The sequence below is a fragment of the Sebastes fasciatus genome, chromosome 16 (assembly GCF_043250625.1).
Source record: "Sebastes fasciatus isolate fSebFas1 chromosome 16, fSebFas1.pri, whole genome shotgun sequence".
Classification (NCBI taxonomy): domain Eukaryota; kingdom Metazoa; phylum Chordata; class Actinopteri; order Perciformes; family Sebastidae; genus Sebastes; species Sebastes fasciatus.
In genome coordinates this window covers 27,652,485-27,665,765 of record NC_133810.1, presented here as the reverse complement: position 1 = coordinate 27,665,765, position 13,281 = coordinate 27,652,485, and the positions used below count along the sequence as shown (strand labels likewise).

The 13,281-nt window shown below is 42.4% G+C and overlaps 1 protein-coding gene across 2 annotated transcripts; it reads right to left on the bottom strand.

The window, feature by feature from the left end:
- Window positions 1–6,595: 6,595 nt before the first annotated feature.
- hspb1 (heat shock protein, alpha-crystallin-related, 1) lies at window positions 6,596–11,378 on the bottom strand. 2 transcript variants are annotated; one of them, XM_074611108.1, is made up of 4 exons: window positions 11,065–11,378; window positions 10,788–11,010; window positions 8,014–8,077; window positions 6,596–7,362 (listed from the first exon to the last, which is right to left on the bottom strand). In XM_074611108.1, exons 1-4 carry the CDS (start codon window positions 11,254–11,256, stop codon window positions 7,206–7,208), a joined length of 636 nt encoding a protein of 211 aa, XP_074467209.1. In that variant the 5' UTR covers window positions 11,257–11,378; the 3' UTR covers window positions 6,596–7,205. The 2 variants fall into 2 exon arrangements, with proteins under 2 accessions (XP_074467209.1, XP_074467208.1); XM_074611107.1 differs by having other exon boundaries at window positions 10,788–11,378.
- Window positions 11,379–13,281: the final 1,903 nt, after the last annotated feature.

Genomic DNA, 13,281 nt, shown 5'->3' with positions numbered 1-13,281 from the left:
ACAAATAGCAACAGCAGCTCTTTCTGTTGTAGACTGTAATTAGCAGAGGTGGAAAGAGTGTGATTTATGATGCTGCTGTTAAATTAAAGAACACATTAAATGTCAACGAGAGGAACAACATCAGCAACAACAACAACATCAGCAATGAGCCATATGTCCAAACCATCAATTCATTCCATTTATGGCACTTTGCAGCCTGTTCATACAACTGATGCTATCTCTGTTTTTATTAGCCTCACAGGAAGAATAACCAAAGAGAAGAGACTAAACTATCCAACAATAAATAAAAAGGACAGTAAATGCTTGTTGCACCACGAAAGGTGAGAAATATTAAGGGTAGCAAACTCACATTATAGCAAAAAGAGAGACTGCACAGGATTTTACACATGATGCTGCGTTGCTAGGCAACGTAGTGGTAGGTGACGTCGTCATCTGGAGAGAGTTCAGTGTGTGTTGTTGTACTAACCTGGTCTGGAGCCTCCATATCCCAGTATAACCAGTCAGCTCAGCCTCAAGACACCTCACTGAAGGTACAAGTTCCTGACAGGACGAAGAAGTCACCTCTGAAGGGTCCACTTTAGCATGTTAGCTTTTAGCCAGAGCCAGGTAACATCTCAGGTGTGTCTGATTGCGTCACTGAGCGTGTCTCCAGGTTACTTTAACAACAGTGATTATTAAGGTAAATTGAAGCGTTCTAACGATGTAGAGACACATTAATGCTAACCATTACCATGCCCCATAATGACTTCCTGAATTTCTTTACTTTGTTGTTAATTGTTTTGTCCTGTTCACTGAGAGCTCGGTCGGAGTGCAGAGGGTCACCGGAACTGGTGAACAGACAGACAGACAGACAGGTGAACAGACTGATGGAACAGACACAACAGCAGCCATCTACATAAAACAGCAAATTCGTTCCTGCTGCAGCTTCTGATTTAATAATAATAATAATAATAATAATAATAATAATAATAATAATGATAATATATTTGGCTCAATCTGTTGCATTTTCATGCATTCATCAGGACTTTTTCAAGTGACTTATTTTTTACTCTGTAACAGAATGTGACGAATGGCCTACTTAAAAAGTACTTAATAGTAAAATTAACTATATATTAAAAATTACTAAAAAAAGTATAGCATATACAGTATATCTATCTATCTATCTATATATATATATAAATTAATATATATAGTATACTGTATCGATTAATTAAAAAAAATAATCACAAATTAATCACACTTTTTTTTTATCTGTTTAAAGTTAACCTTAAAGGGAGATTTGTCTAGGATTTAATACAGTTATCAACATGGGAGTGGGCAAAAATGCTTGCTTTATGTTGTTTTTTAAATGTATGTATATATTTATTATTGGAAATGAATTAACAACACAAAATAATGACAAATATTCTCCAGAAACCCTCACAGATACTGCATTCAGCTTAAAAAATATGCTCAAATCATAACATGGCAACAACAGCTGTCAGTGTGTCAGTGCGCTGACTTGACTATGACTTGCTCCAAACTGCATGTGATTATCATAAAGTGGGCACGTCTTTAAAGGGGAGACTTGTGGGTACTTCTCTCTCTCTCTCTTTCTCTCTCTCTCTCTCTCTCTATATATATATAGTATATATATATATTGCAATCGCCATTCACTCAATTGCCCAATTCAAAACATATCCTGTGAGTTTGGTAATGGTTGGGCAAGCAATTTCTGATATATAGTCAGATTTGTCTCTTTTTTTTTGCATTTGTAGCACCCCTTAGTGTACTTGATTTGAATGAAACTTTCAGGCTATGTTTCATGTACTTATGTGGACATATCCTGTAAGTTTCATGATGATTGGACCCCCAACAATTGTGGAGTTTGGTCCATAGATGTGCTGAGCCACGCCCTTTTAAAGTTCATCGGTCAGTATCTTCAAAACACAATGAGGCATCAACAAGTTTTTCAGGGGAAATACCAAAGTCAGTAGAATACCATGAATGTCTGGACAAAAATGAATGTCAGTCCATAAAATCGTTATTTTATTTTATTTTATTTATATAGATATTTCAGTCTGAACCAAAGAGACTGCCGAGCCTGGAGCCATGCTGCTAGCGTGGCTAATACAACAAAGAGCTCAGTTACTTGTGGCACCATTAAGGAATATGCAACATGGACAGTTTTAGTCCAAATGGAGTTCATCAGTGGGAATTAATGGTATAGTGTCCTCATTATCTTACTATGGAATTGTCAATGTTATGTCAAGCTGAAACAAATGGTATCATCAGAACAACGTAAGAAATTCATGACTCAGTCCATCAGACTTTTGCATTATTCATAAAACAGTGACAAGACAAGCACAGCCTTACTTTCATCAAGAACAGGTGAATACTGTTCTTACCATTGTCAGCCCTGTTTTCACATTAAATATAAAAATTTCCATGCAGGTAAGTCAGCTGAAACAACAAAGCAAACCCCGTCTTTGAGCAAAATGAATACATTTCATGAAACCAGGAATAACTGTGCTGAAAAGCTGGAAATTGACGTCAATCAAGAGCTACAATTGGACTAATGAACATCTTCAATCACTGAGGGAGAACTAATTATTGAGCAGCTGGTGATGAGTGCTAATTGGCTGAAAGGCAATCAACACTCTCACATATGATTGGACAACCCCCCCTGTCCAAGGTGTGGTCACCAGCCAATCCTGAGCTATTGCTAGGGAGAAAAAGCACACCACCTGCTCTGCTCAGTCCACACTGCAGATATCAGACCTTTTGTGGATGGAATTAATCTTTTATGATCAAAAATGACATGTCTCCCTGTTAGACACTCCATTAGATTTTAGATTAAAGATGGTCATTAGATTTGGAACATTGAACGCCATTAAATGGACGGTTAGCGTTTAATATGAAGGTTCACTCTCTTTTGTTTACATATGTAATCAAATGCTTTTACAGCTATAGTAAAATTGAAAGTGTAAAATATTAAATTTGGTGAAAAGCCTTGCTAATGCACATCAATAATTAATTATAATAATAATAATAATTAAAAAAAGAATGCACACTATGTAGGCTAGTAAAAATTTACTTTACAAAATTAAAGCTTACAGTAATATTTATGTTGTGGCTGTATAAAGACTGGACTTTAGACAAACAGAAGCATCCTTTAAGATGCCCATATTTCCCTGTAGTGAATACATACTTATGCTACCATAATAACATGTGTTGCCTGCAGAAAATGTCCACCATATTAAACCGAATTCATTTATTTTCCCATTTGTTCAGCCTGTCAGGGGGGTGCAGGGAGGATGTAGAGATCTGAGAGGAGTCCAATCAGCAGCCAATCAGCAGCCTGGTAGCTAACAGCGCTGCGACGCACTTCCCCGGTTCAACGACTGGCCGGCTCCTGGATTGATGGGGATTGGCATGAATAATTTAGGCCTGCATTAAACTGGAAGGAAATGGTGACTCATGGAAGAGGAAAAGTTGAAATGCTAAGTGGTTTACAGAGTGCCGCCTCCTGTTAAGGCAGCGTCTGCGTGGCTTCCATGAATGGCAGAGCTTCCACTCAGCTCACTGTGCCGCAGATACTACTGTTGAATACATACAGCGTTGCATATACAGTACTTACAGCCAAACAGAAACAGAAATGTCTGAGATCATGTTAATGATAGCTGATAACAAGCAGCCCATTAGTCACTGCAGGTCTGGGGCCATAGGGGGAAAATGTCCACTATCTAGCCTGTGTAACTATTCAACATGCTGGAGGCTCAGTGCATAGCAGAGCGCTCTATAAATAGATCTCCCCCTGCAGCTCTGGAGTCAAGAGTAGAGTTAGTATGTGCATTAGTGGGCTGGCACGCAACATGAATGACTGGTTGACAGGGAGGAAGAAAAAGAAGTGATGAAAACCAGCACCCAATCAGAACGCCACCCGCTGTGCTGCTACATCTTTCATTTCATCCTGCATTGACTGATGATGAAGGAGCTGAGCATTAACAAAAATTCATAGCTCCATACGTGCTGCTGTACAGTGTATTGATTGCATAGGGCCCTCAGCTCGTATGGTTTGTTGATGTGGTTTCCAGTGGTTGCCCGTGGCCTAGTTCTTCTACTTACAATGTCTGTGTTTCTACCTACATAGTATATGTTTAGTACACATTAACACTGTGAAAATGTGCTGGATATGATGAAAATCCAGCATACAGGACCGTCTTGAGTGTTTGAGTTTGATAACTTACCTTATGGCGTGTTCTTCTGGTGAATTAACAATGTTAAGGCCCATTGCTTTAGCATTGATTTCCATGGTTCAGATGAGCAAACAAATCCAAATCTGTTTCTTGAGTGTTTGATAAAATCACATGGATATCTAATGAAAGGGGGACATGAGAACTGAATCCGTCCTTTATACCATTTTGAGTTATGTAACTCTTGTTAAGGCATCATGGCAGTGACAAAAAGCAGAGTTCCTGGAGAGCGTCAGCCATGCTTCAGTGTCAACTAGAGAGTAGCAGTTCCAGATATACTGTTTTCCTAGAGCCAGTATAGTAGTAGTATAACATATATATCTTTTTTTTTGGTGCTTGCTGTTACATATATTGGGGTTTTTTTGCGCTAAGCTGCTGTAACAGTAAAATTTCCTGCTGGAATTAATAAAGTATCTATCTTTCTATCTAGATATCACCAGACTATCACAGGGCTTAGAGACAGACAACCATTCACACTCACATTCAAACAAAATTAACTTAACCTGCACGTCTTTGGACTGTGGGAGGAAACCGGAGAACCCAGAGAAAACCCACACTAACACAGGGAGAACATGCAAACTCCACACAGAAGGGCCCTGAACCTGCAACCCTCTTGCTGTGAGGAGACAGTGCTTACCACTGCACCTCTGCTCCGCCCATCTATCTATCTACCTGAGAGTCATTTAGAAAAATAAACATAATCACTCACCAATACACAGTACAACCACTAATTATGTTATTAGCGATTAATGTATTGATACTTTTTGCCATATTTTCAGCGTGGCCCTATTATTTGTCAATCTGTTGGTCCACAATTTTGGCCCAGACTTAAATATCTCAACAACTGTCGGATGACATTTTGTACAGACATTTAAGGTGGCTCCACCAGACTCTATAGTATTCCCATTCCTCCTCTAGCATCCATGCCTGGTGCAATTGTTTTAAATGACCTTGCTCAGTCAAGAGTAGAGAGCAAATCTCCATCAATTATGCATCTATATGGGGCATGAATAATTCATCAGAGCCATTCTGTACGATGGAATTATGCAATTTGGGGCGTTATGGCACATTTCAGTGCAGAAACAGAGCAGCAATGGCCTTATATCTCTGTACATGTGACACTCATCTCATATATCAACTGCCTTCGCAATTTTTCTCCACTTCATAAAGGACAGACCACAGATCAGGGACACGTCAGTGTCAGGATGAACTTACTGTTCGTCCCCTTTGCACTGAATGAGTCCTGTCTGCTGACTTTGATATATTATGGTATGAACGTAATGAATATTATATTAACTCCTTTTTAGTATTACTTTCACACCGATTGGCCGGGGCGCTGTAATGAAAGAACACCGTGTTAAATAAATGTTCTAGACATTATTGTGACAATTTTAATGAATCCTGTGGCACTGTGTAGAGATCAGATGGACTGATGGGGGCGCTATACTCTCACAGTAAATGTGAAATTACAACACAACAGTGAACAGAATCTTGTTTGTCATGGGCTGCCTGCATCACTCCGGGGGGCTGACATGTTTCACTTGCTCTCTTTTGCATGGATGACCATCGGATGCATAATTTAGCATAAGATACCACAACTAAGAAGCTTGAAGTGGTAGTTTGGGTGTTTTGAAGTGGAGTTGTATGAGGTACTTATCCATAGTAGGTGTATTACCTACAGTAGATGACTGTCGGCACACCCCCAGCTTGGAGAAAAAGACAGGAGTACGGACATTGGAGCAAAGCAATATAGTGCTGTAGACAGGGCCAGCAGCAAAACATATTTTAGACACCTAAAAGAAAGGCCCATCCAAAAAAAAATCGTTATCTGTTTAAGTGTATGCTTTATCTAGCCATCAGACAGCCCTTTGCTTCTCCTTTCCGACCGGGAACTGAACTGAAAGTGAAACGTATCTTTGCTCTATTCAACGCCAGCAGGTTCAAATGACAAAGACAGTATAGATAGTTTCACTTTCAGTTCAGTTTGCGGTCTGAAAATATTCTAAATATAGCGTACACTTAAACGTACTTATATATTTTTAAGGTGAGCCTCTCTTTTATGTGACTAAAATAAGTTTTTCTGCCGTCCCCGTCCTAAGCACTGTATTGCTTTGTTCCGGTGCCGGTGCTCCTGTCCTGTTTCTTGATGCTGGCGGAGCACCGACCATCATCTACTGTAAGTAATACACTGACTATGGATAAGCACCTCATACAACTCCACTTCAAAACACCCAATCTATCCCTTTATGCATTTCCATTTAGCTATTATCTTCCTGTTTCCGGATGTAAAACACACACAGCTCACAGTAGCTGCCGTAACCTCTGATGTCATATTACCAAATAAACAAGAAGAGACTCAGTATGTTGTTTGTTCTTTATTCTGTGTTTGCAGGACTGAATAGTTTGCAGGTACAACCAGTCTACTTCCAGTCCAGACCCACAGTACGTACAGTACGCTAACAGGCTTTGTTCTGCACTCAAACTGGTGGTGTGCATGCTCTCCTGGGACCTTGGTTCTTCGCTTTACAAGATCACTGCTATTACAGTCCGCTTTACTGTTGTCTTTCATGTGTCTGTAGAGGCAGCATGAAGCGAGTTTACTCAACAGAAATGAAGAAGGTGTGTGTAAGTGAGGGAGAGAGAGAGAGAGAGAGAGAAAGAAAGCTGCGAGCGAGGCTAAGCTGAGATTTCCTACATTCAGATGAAGAGTGTAATTACGGCAGAAAGAGCAGGCATATGGCACTGCTGCAGATGTGTTTACACAGAGCGCTCAGCTGGGGTTGGCTCATTACCAGAGACGGAGGGGAGAGAGGAGAGCAAGGGCAATCCCTTGCTTTGCTCTCTCTGGCGTGTGAACAAGCCTGCTTTAGGGAGAGCGATAAGCTGCTTCTTCACCTTTCTAGAAGCAGTTAGCAGACATGAAGAGTGTATTTGTGTGTGTGTGTGGGAGACACTGCGCTGCGTTTCTTCCTACTTCTTCACCACGCCCCCTTTGTTGTCCACGTTGACAGGTATCGTGGTCTCTGAGGACTCGATGGCCGATCTGATCAAAGGAGCCTCCACGGTCAAAAAGCCCTCAGGAGACAGGGAGGAGGCCACCTTCTCTACGTTAGCTGAGGAGGGGAGGCTGGAGGGGAGTAATGGAACACAATTAGTCTAAGAAATCACTCCAGTAGATTTACAAAGAGCTCCAGTCTTGAAAGAAGCACCACTGCCACTACTTAAACACAGGCTGACTGAAATATTAATCCCTGAGTCACCCTTGGGTAAAATCAGATCCAAGACCAGCTCAGTTTGTCTTGTCTCAAGTGTGTGATGTGGCCCCTGGATGGCAGCAGAGCCCTATGAAGCTAAAAGCTCCAGCCAGAGGAGGGATGAACACTAGGAGGTGGAGGCTGCTGCTGCTGCTGCTTTTCAGAGCATGAAATTCAGCTATCAGCAGCAGCCAGCCCTCTTCATGGCTGGACCAAACCAAACCTAAAGAGACGCACAGCAGCAAAACCACAATAAGAGAATCACAGGAATCTGAAGCCAGCCTGGGAAATGCATTTCCTCTGTGAAAATTCACTGCAAAGCCACCAACAAACAGCCACAACAAACCCACTTTAATAAGAAATCTGTTAGTTCTGAAGTGAGTTGTTGACGTATTGCACGGCCAGTAGCTTCCTTTCATTTACACAATGTGTAAAAAGTGATCAAGAACGAATGTAATTTGGGTGAAATGTTATTCTAACAGCGTATTCTTTGATAATGAACTTAAAAACATCGAGCTACTTACGTGTATTTCCTGGTGAAGGTTCTGGACACAAAACCGTGCTCGTCCTTCCTCTCCTCGTGCTTGCCTAAGGACACAGACAACATACGTTTACCCAAATGTGACACTAATCTAAAAGATACATTAACTTTAAGGAGTTGGAACTAAAAGAATGCATTATGGTGCACTAATTCTGCAAGAAGACATCTTGTATGTATTTTGTCAAATTCATTTTAACTAGCTATAACTTGCTTAAACACGTTTTTTTTCCGCTTCGTCTTGTCTTGTCAGTAAAAGCCCAGTTGTAACTAATATCATTAATTATGGCTCAATTCAAGCATGTCACAAAAAGCCATTAGACTACATTGAGTCAGTGTGCACAATAGACAATTTCTCAGTTGTAAATGTGAACATTCCCGATGTGTCCTAGTTGCTGGTAAGCACATTTTGTTAGCTTTGGACAGAGCCAAGCTAGCAGTTTTTTCCCCCAGTCTCCAGTCTTTATGCTAAGCTAAACCAGCTCCTTGCTCTAGCTCAGAGCTTCATATCAATTATTATTCTGAAGCCTGAAGGAGGTTATGCACTGGACAATTTCTTGGCACAAGAAAAGACAGGCAACCTCACAGGAAGTCACATAGTGGCAGGCCCTTCCAGTCTTTGTCTCCTGGTGTCAGCATCATATTTACTGCACAGGCATGAGAGTGGTACCAAACTTCTCAGCTAACTTTTGCATAGAAAGTGAATAAGCGTATTTCTGAAAAGGTCAGGGCATGTTTATCGATCTAGTGCTATAGAGTGTTCCAGGGATGATGTATATCTGTAGGCCGACCCGGAAGTTAGCATCTCCCTGGTTCCCTAGACAAAAAGCCAATGGGATTGTTCCATTGGGTTTTGGATTATTGCAGAAAATAAGCTCTGTGGCAAAAAACATTTATGATACTTACACGTTTTGTTCAGTAAAATAATCTAAACAAATGAACACCATTTCTATGATTTTTAAAGCAATCGGCAAAAGTAAAAAGCTAATGTTAGGCTATAAACGAGCTACACCATAGTCGCATGAGCGCGAGTATACACAACGAGGCTGTAAAGGTGGACGTGTCGACGTGATGACGTTTAGTAGTATTGTTTGGCCACTTGTTAGCAACCGTAGAACCTTATGCCGTAGAACAAAACGTTAAAAGTTCTTCAGCTTGTGTTAACCACAGACCTTATTTCGGGTGTCTAACTAAAAACCCATTGACTTCCAGACGAGAGAACCGAAAGTGCTAAAATGCTAACTCATTTCCAGGTTTTAGGACTCATTCCGGTAGCACTCTATAGGCTACTGTATGTGTATTAGTGACACATGCAAACAGCACAATGGCAGTGTTATTTTGTGTCTCTGGAGGCTTTGTGGTGGATATTTTTATCTTCCCCGTGTAGCCACAGCCATACCAGCCATAGAAGATCCTCATGTCTCTCTGCACTACGAGGCCTGGCTGTGATGTTGAAACATTGCCCCTTCATTCTGGCTCTAAATACAGTACTATGTTTGTTATGACAACGGGCTGATAAAGGTTACAGTCCTCGGGGAGCTGTCCCCTTTTCAACAGGACGACACTGCTACTGTAGTGTGAGTGTGAATGGGCCAAGTTTACACCTGTTCAGCTACTGCATGAAGGGGGGTCATTAGTTCTGAGTGTGCATGAAAAGGACTAAAGAGGTTGCACTTTTGGTGTGTACACAAAACTCTTCACTAAAGCCGATGAGATCATCTTTAAACAGATCATCCTCGTTCTCCGGTGACAAGAGAAACATGAGGTGGCAAATTCCACTCGGACTAGACGCGGCGCTTTTGTTTATCTGTTCCTGACTATGCCCATTCTATCAGCAGTGAGGTATTGGCTACAGTCCGGCCCTGGACCATGGACCTGGACAAGATCCAGCAGTCCTTTTAAAGTAGCAGACACACTGGGTGAGTCACGGCTAAATCCCCTACTCTAAGAGCGTGATTCTTAGTGAAATGTCAGACAGAGAGGCTGAGACTGACTCAGAGAAAAGGGGAGCTCAAGGCCTCAGAGAGCTAAAGCTATTACAGTACATGATCCATTCCACACACATTTCTTCAGGTTTGCACATTTAGCTTTGGTCCTTCGCGAGCGTGGACGGACAATGAGAACATTTCACGGCAAAGAAGTGAAACCAGCTATTTATTAAAACAGTTTCTGCATTGTGTTCATCTGTGAGCTGCTGTAACAGTCGACTCCCACATGTTGAATTGTGTGATGTTTTGCATCTAGAAGGCGTGCAGCCAAAAGCCCCCGCCCTCCAGTGTGCTGGAACTCAGGATATTGTCTCAACTTATTATGCAACTCTGCAGCAATGCATCCGCCTTGTGCTTGACTGAACAACAAGGTGTCCTGTCTTTATATCTTGTCTTATATTTTATCTAAATGAGACATTATGTTATCTATGCATGTCCTGTATATATGCACAGTTTTAGATGTTAGTACTTTGTTGTTAGATTGAGTGGTCCAACTAAAGACTGGCTTTCCCTGACAGGAAATTACCTCAGGTTTTTAGTCTATAAGGTGATGAAAATACTGTGCTCCTAGAATCAGCATGCACTAGGTCTAAGTCTAGAAACTCTTTGGGGTCACGGACCAGTTAAAGGAGAGAACATTTTCGAGGGACCCCCTCATAATCGTAACACCGTTAAAGCATAATGCTTACTATCATTTGTACTCTCAGATGACATTGGAAGTATTTGTATTCTGACATCACAGGGGATCAGTGACGGAGAAATGAGTGCTCACCAGTGATCTCCACCACGCCGTCCTTGGTCTTCACCACCAGCTCCTCAGGTGAGAAGTGGTTGACATCCAACGACACCTTCCAGCTGTCTTGGGTCTGCTTGATCTCCGATATGCCGCTGCTCATCTGGCGGGACAGGGCACGAGCCTGCTGGGCCATCATGGGGGTTGGGTACATCATGGGGGCGTGGGGCACCATGGGGCCCATGCTGCTCATTTGGCCCATTTGGCCCATCTGGCCCATTTGGCCCATTTGGCCCATTTGGCCCATTTGACCCATGGCGGCCATGTCCGGGGTCATGACGGAGGGACGCATGTAGCCCGGCCAGTGGGTGCTGGGGAATGTGGCGAAGTCCTCGGGCAGGGCCGGCATGCCAAAGGTCTGGTCGAAGATGCGGCTCTGGTGCCAGTCACGGAATGGGTCCCAGCTGGGGGTGCGGAGCAGGGTGAAGGGGATACGTCTCTCTGTCATGGCTGCTGTGTTTCGGCGGCGGAGGAGTGTTGCTGTAAGGAAGAGCTGCTGGCTGCAGATGAAGGCCTCTCTGGAAGTGTTTTCCCAACGTGCTGTCTGCCTCTCAGCTGAGAGCTTTTATACACACTGACACCACCCCTGTCCACAGAGCCCTCCCTTCCGATTCAAGCCCCCCAGCTCACACCCCTAACTCGTCTATGGAAAGCACTAGACTGTCTATTTGTGGCGGGCGTTGCACTGGAATGGAATCCAACAGGGCGGCCCTCCCCAGTAACAGCTGCCAAGTGCACTGTTGAACCTGCCCTGTGTAATCCCCCCCAACCCAACCCTAACCCCCTTCCTGCTGAACACATACAAACCCAGACTCGGATAAGACTAACATGCTATTTCTAACATGGCTCTTCATAAGCCATGATATGATATACAGCACAGACAGTACCATGCTATTATCAGCCTCATATTAAATACACAAAAGAATGTCCATTTGAGACATGGATGTGAAAGAACATTGCACACACACCCATAAACACACACACAAGCACACCATAAGAGGTTTAAAAGCCAAACAAGTTTGATGTGATATTACTTCACCAAATGTCCAGATCCATCCTCAGCTCACTGAAATAATGACAGTACAGAGGATGCTGTGTAGGAACTAATGAGACAAACCATTTGATCTACACATAATCCACAACATTCAGCTTCACAATGGGCTGTTATCAGATCAGTGTCGGGGACGTTTTCTGCATCCCCTCATGTTATTAATGTCATAAACGGGGGGAATTAATAAGCTGCGGTTTCTCAAAGCTGTTGACAGCCTGTTATTACTACTGTGTGGCCTTATTGTATGTCACAGATGTGTTTCCTACCAGCGTCTTACTGGCACTCTGATGAGATGTTCTGCTTTTGGAAAAGGCTGCTGCGTTGCACCCTGTCACCCTGCACTTATAGGATCCAGCTACGATGTGAGTCAGAGGGTTCACAGTCTTCCACAGTCTGTATAATAGTCCACCTCTGAAAAATATCAAGTACATTTTCAGAAGAACTAATCACATGAAAAATAATTTGAAACCAAAAATAATAACTTCCTGGTTGGCCTGTAAAAATACGTCATCCCTGAAGCACTCTATTGTGGGGACCCCGTCTATGCAGGGACCCTGAGTCTGCAACCCAATGGGAAGCAAAGAGGATCATAGACATGTAGATATGTATATATATCTATGAGTAGGATCCCCAGACGAGAGATGTGTGACTTCCGTTAGCATTTTTTTCTTTTATTTCATTTTACCAGATTTGAAAACCCTAATTTTTCTCTGCTCAAGTAGGCTAATACTACTAGTAGTAGTAGTTGTGTAATGTTGTTTGTCCTATTGTTATTCTTTCTTTAGTGTACTGTATTAGCTTTGAAAGAAATACAATACATTTTTACACAAGTTATGGTGAAGTGTTGTGTGACGGTACATTTACCTTCTCATTGTCAGCAAGGAGTTAAATTAATTCATTTTGTGACAGGAAAGGAAATTATTTTTCTCACCTCCGGGGCAAAGCCTATGGAAAGGAGGCTGGGTCACCGGCGGACATGGTGGACATGGGTCTTGGGGTCAAGGCCCATGCGATTGGCTCAATTTAGTTACACTGCGCATGTGTTGTACCCCCCAACAAATGACGCGTGACCCAGCCTCCTTTCCATAGGCCTTGCTCCGATGGGACGGAAGGGTTGGAGGAAGTGACGTATCTGTCTTCTTCTTCATGGGGTGGTTCATCATAGTAGAAGTGTATGGTGTTGATATCTGCAGTCCCTAAAATAGACCACATCCTCCCGTCATTTCGACAGAGCTGGAGAACATTCAAGGCCATTTGACTTTTCAAGTTGTCTGTCATGAGTTGAGTAGCAAGTACTGGAAGGTTCTCATCAGCGCCATCTGTAGGGAAATACACGAACAACGCCTGCATGACCTCATATCACATCACATCACTGCACCTGAAGTTAGAAAGAAATAGAACAACACTGGAGTATAATTATTT

Coding starts and splice junctions, on each gene's coding strand:
- hspb1 (XM_074611107.1), bottom strand. CDS start 11,256: ATGACAGAGAGACGTATCCCCTTCACCCTGCTCCGCACCCCCAGCTGG. Junction 8,078..10,787: donor CGGCGTGGTGGAGATCACTG/GTGAGCACTCAT, acceptor CTGTGTCCTTAG/GCAAGCACGAGGAGAGGAAG. Junction 7,363..8,013: donor ACCTTCACCAGGAAATACAC/GTAAGTAGCTCG, acceptor ACTCCCCTCCAG/CCTCCCCTCCTCAGCTAACG.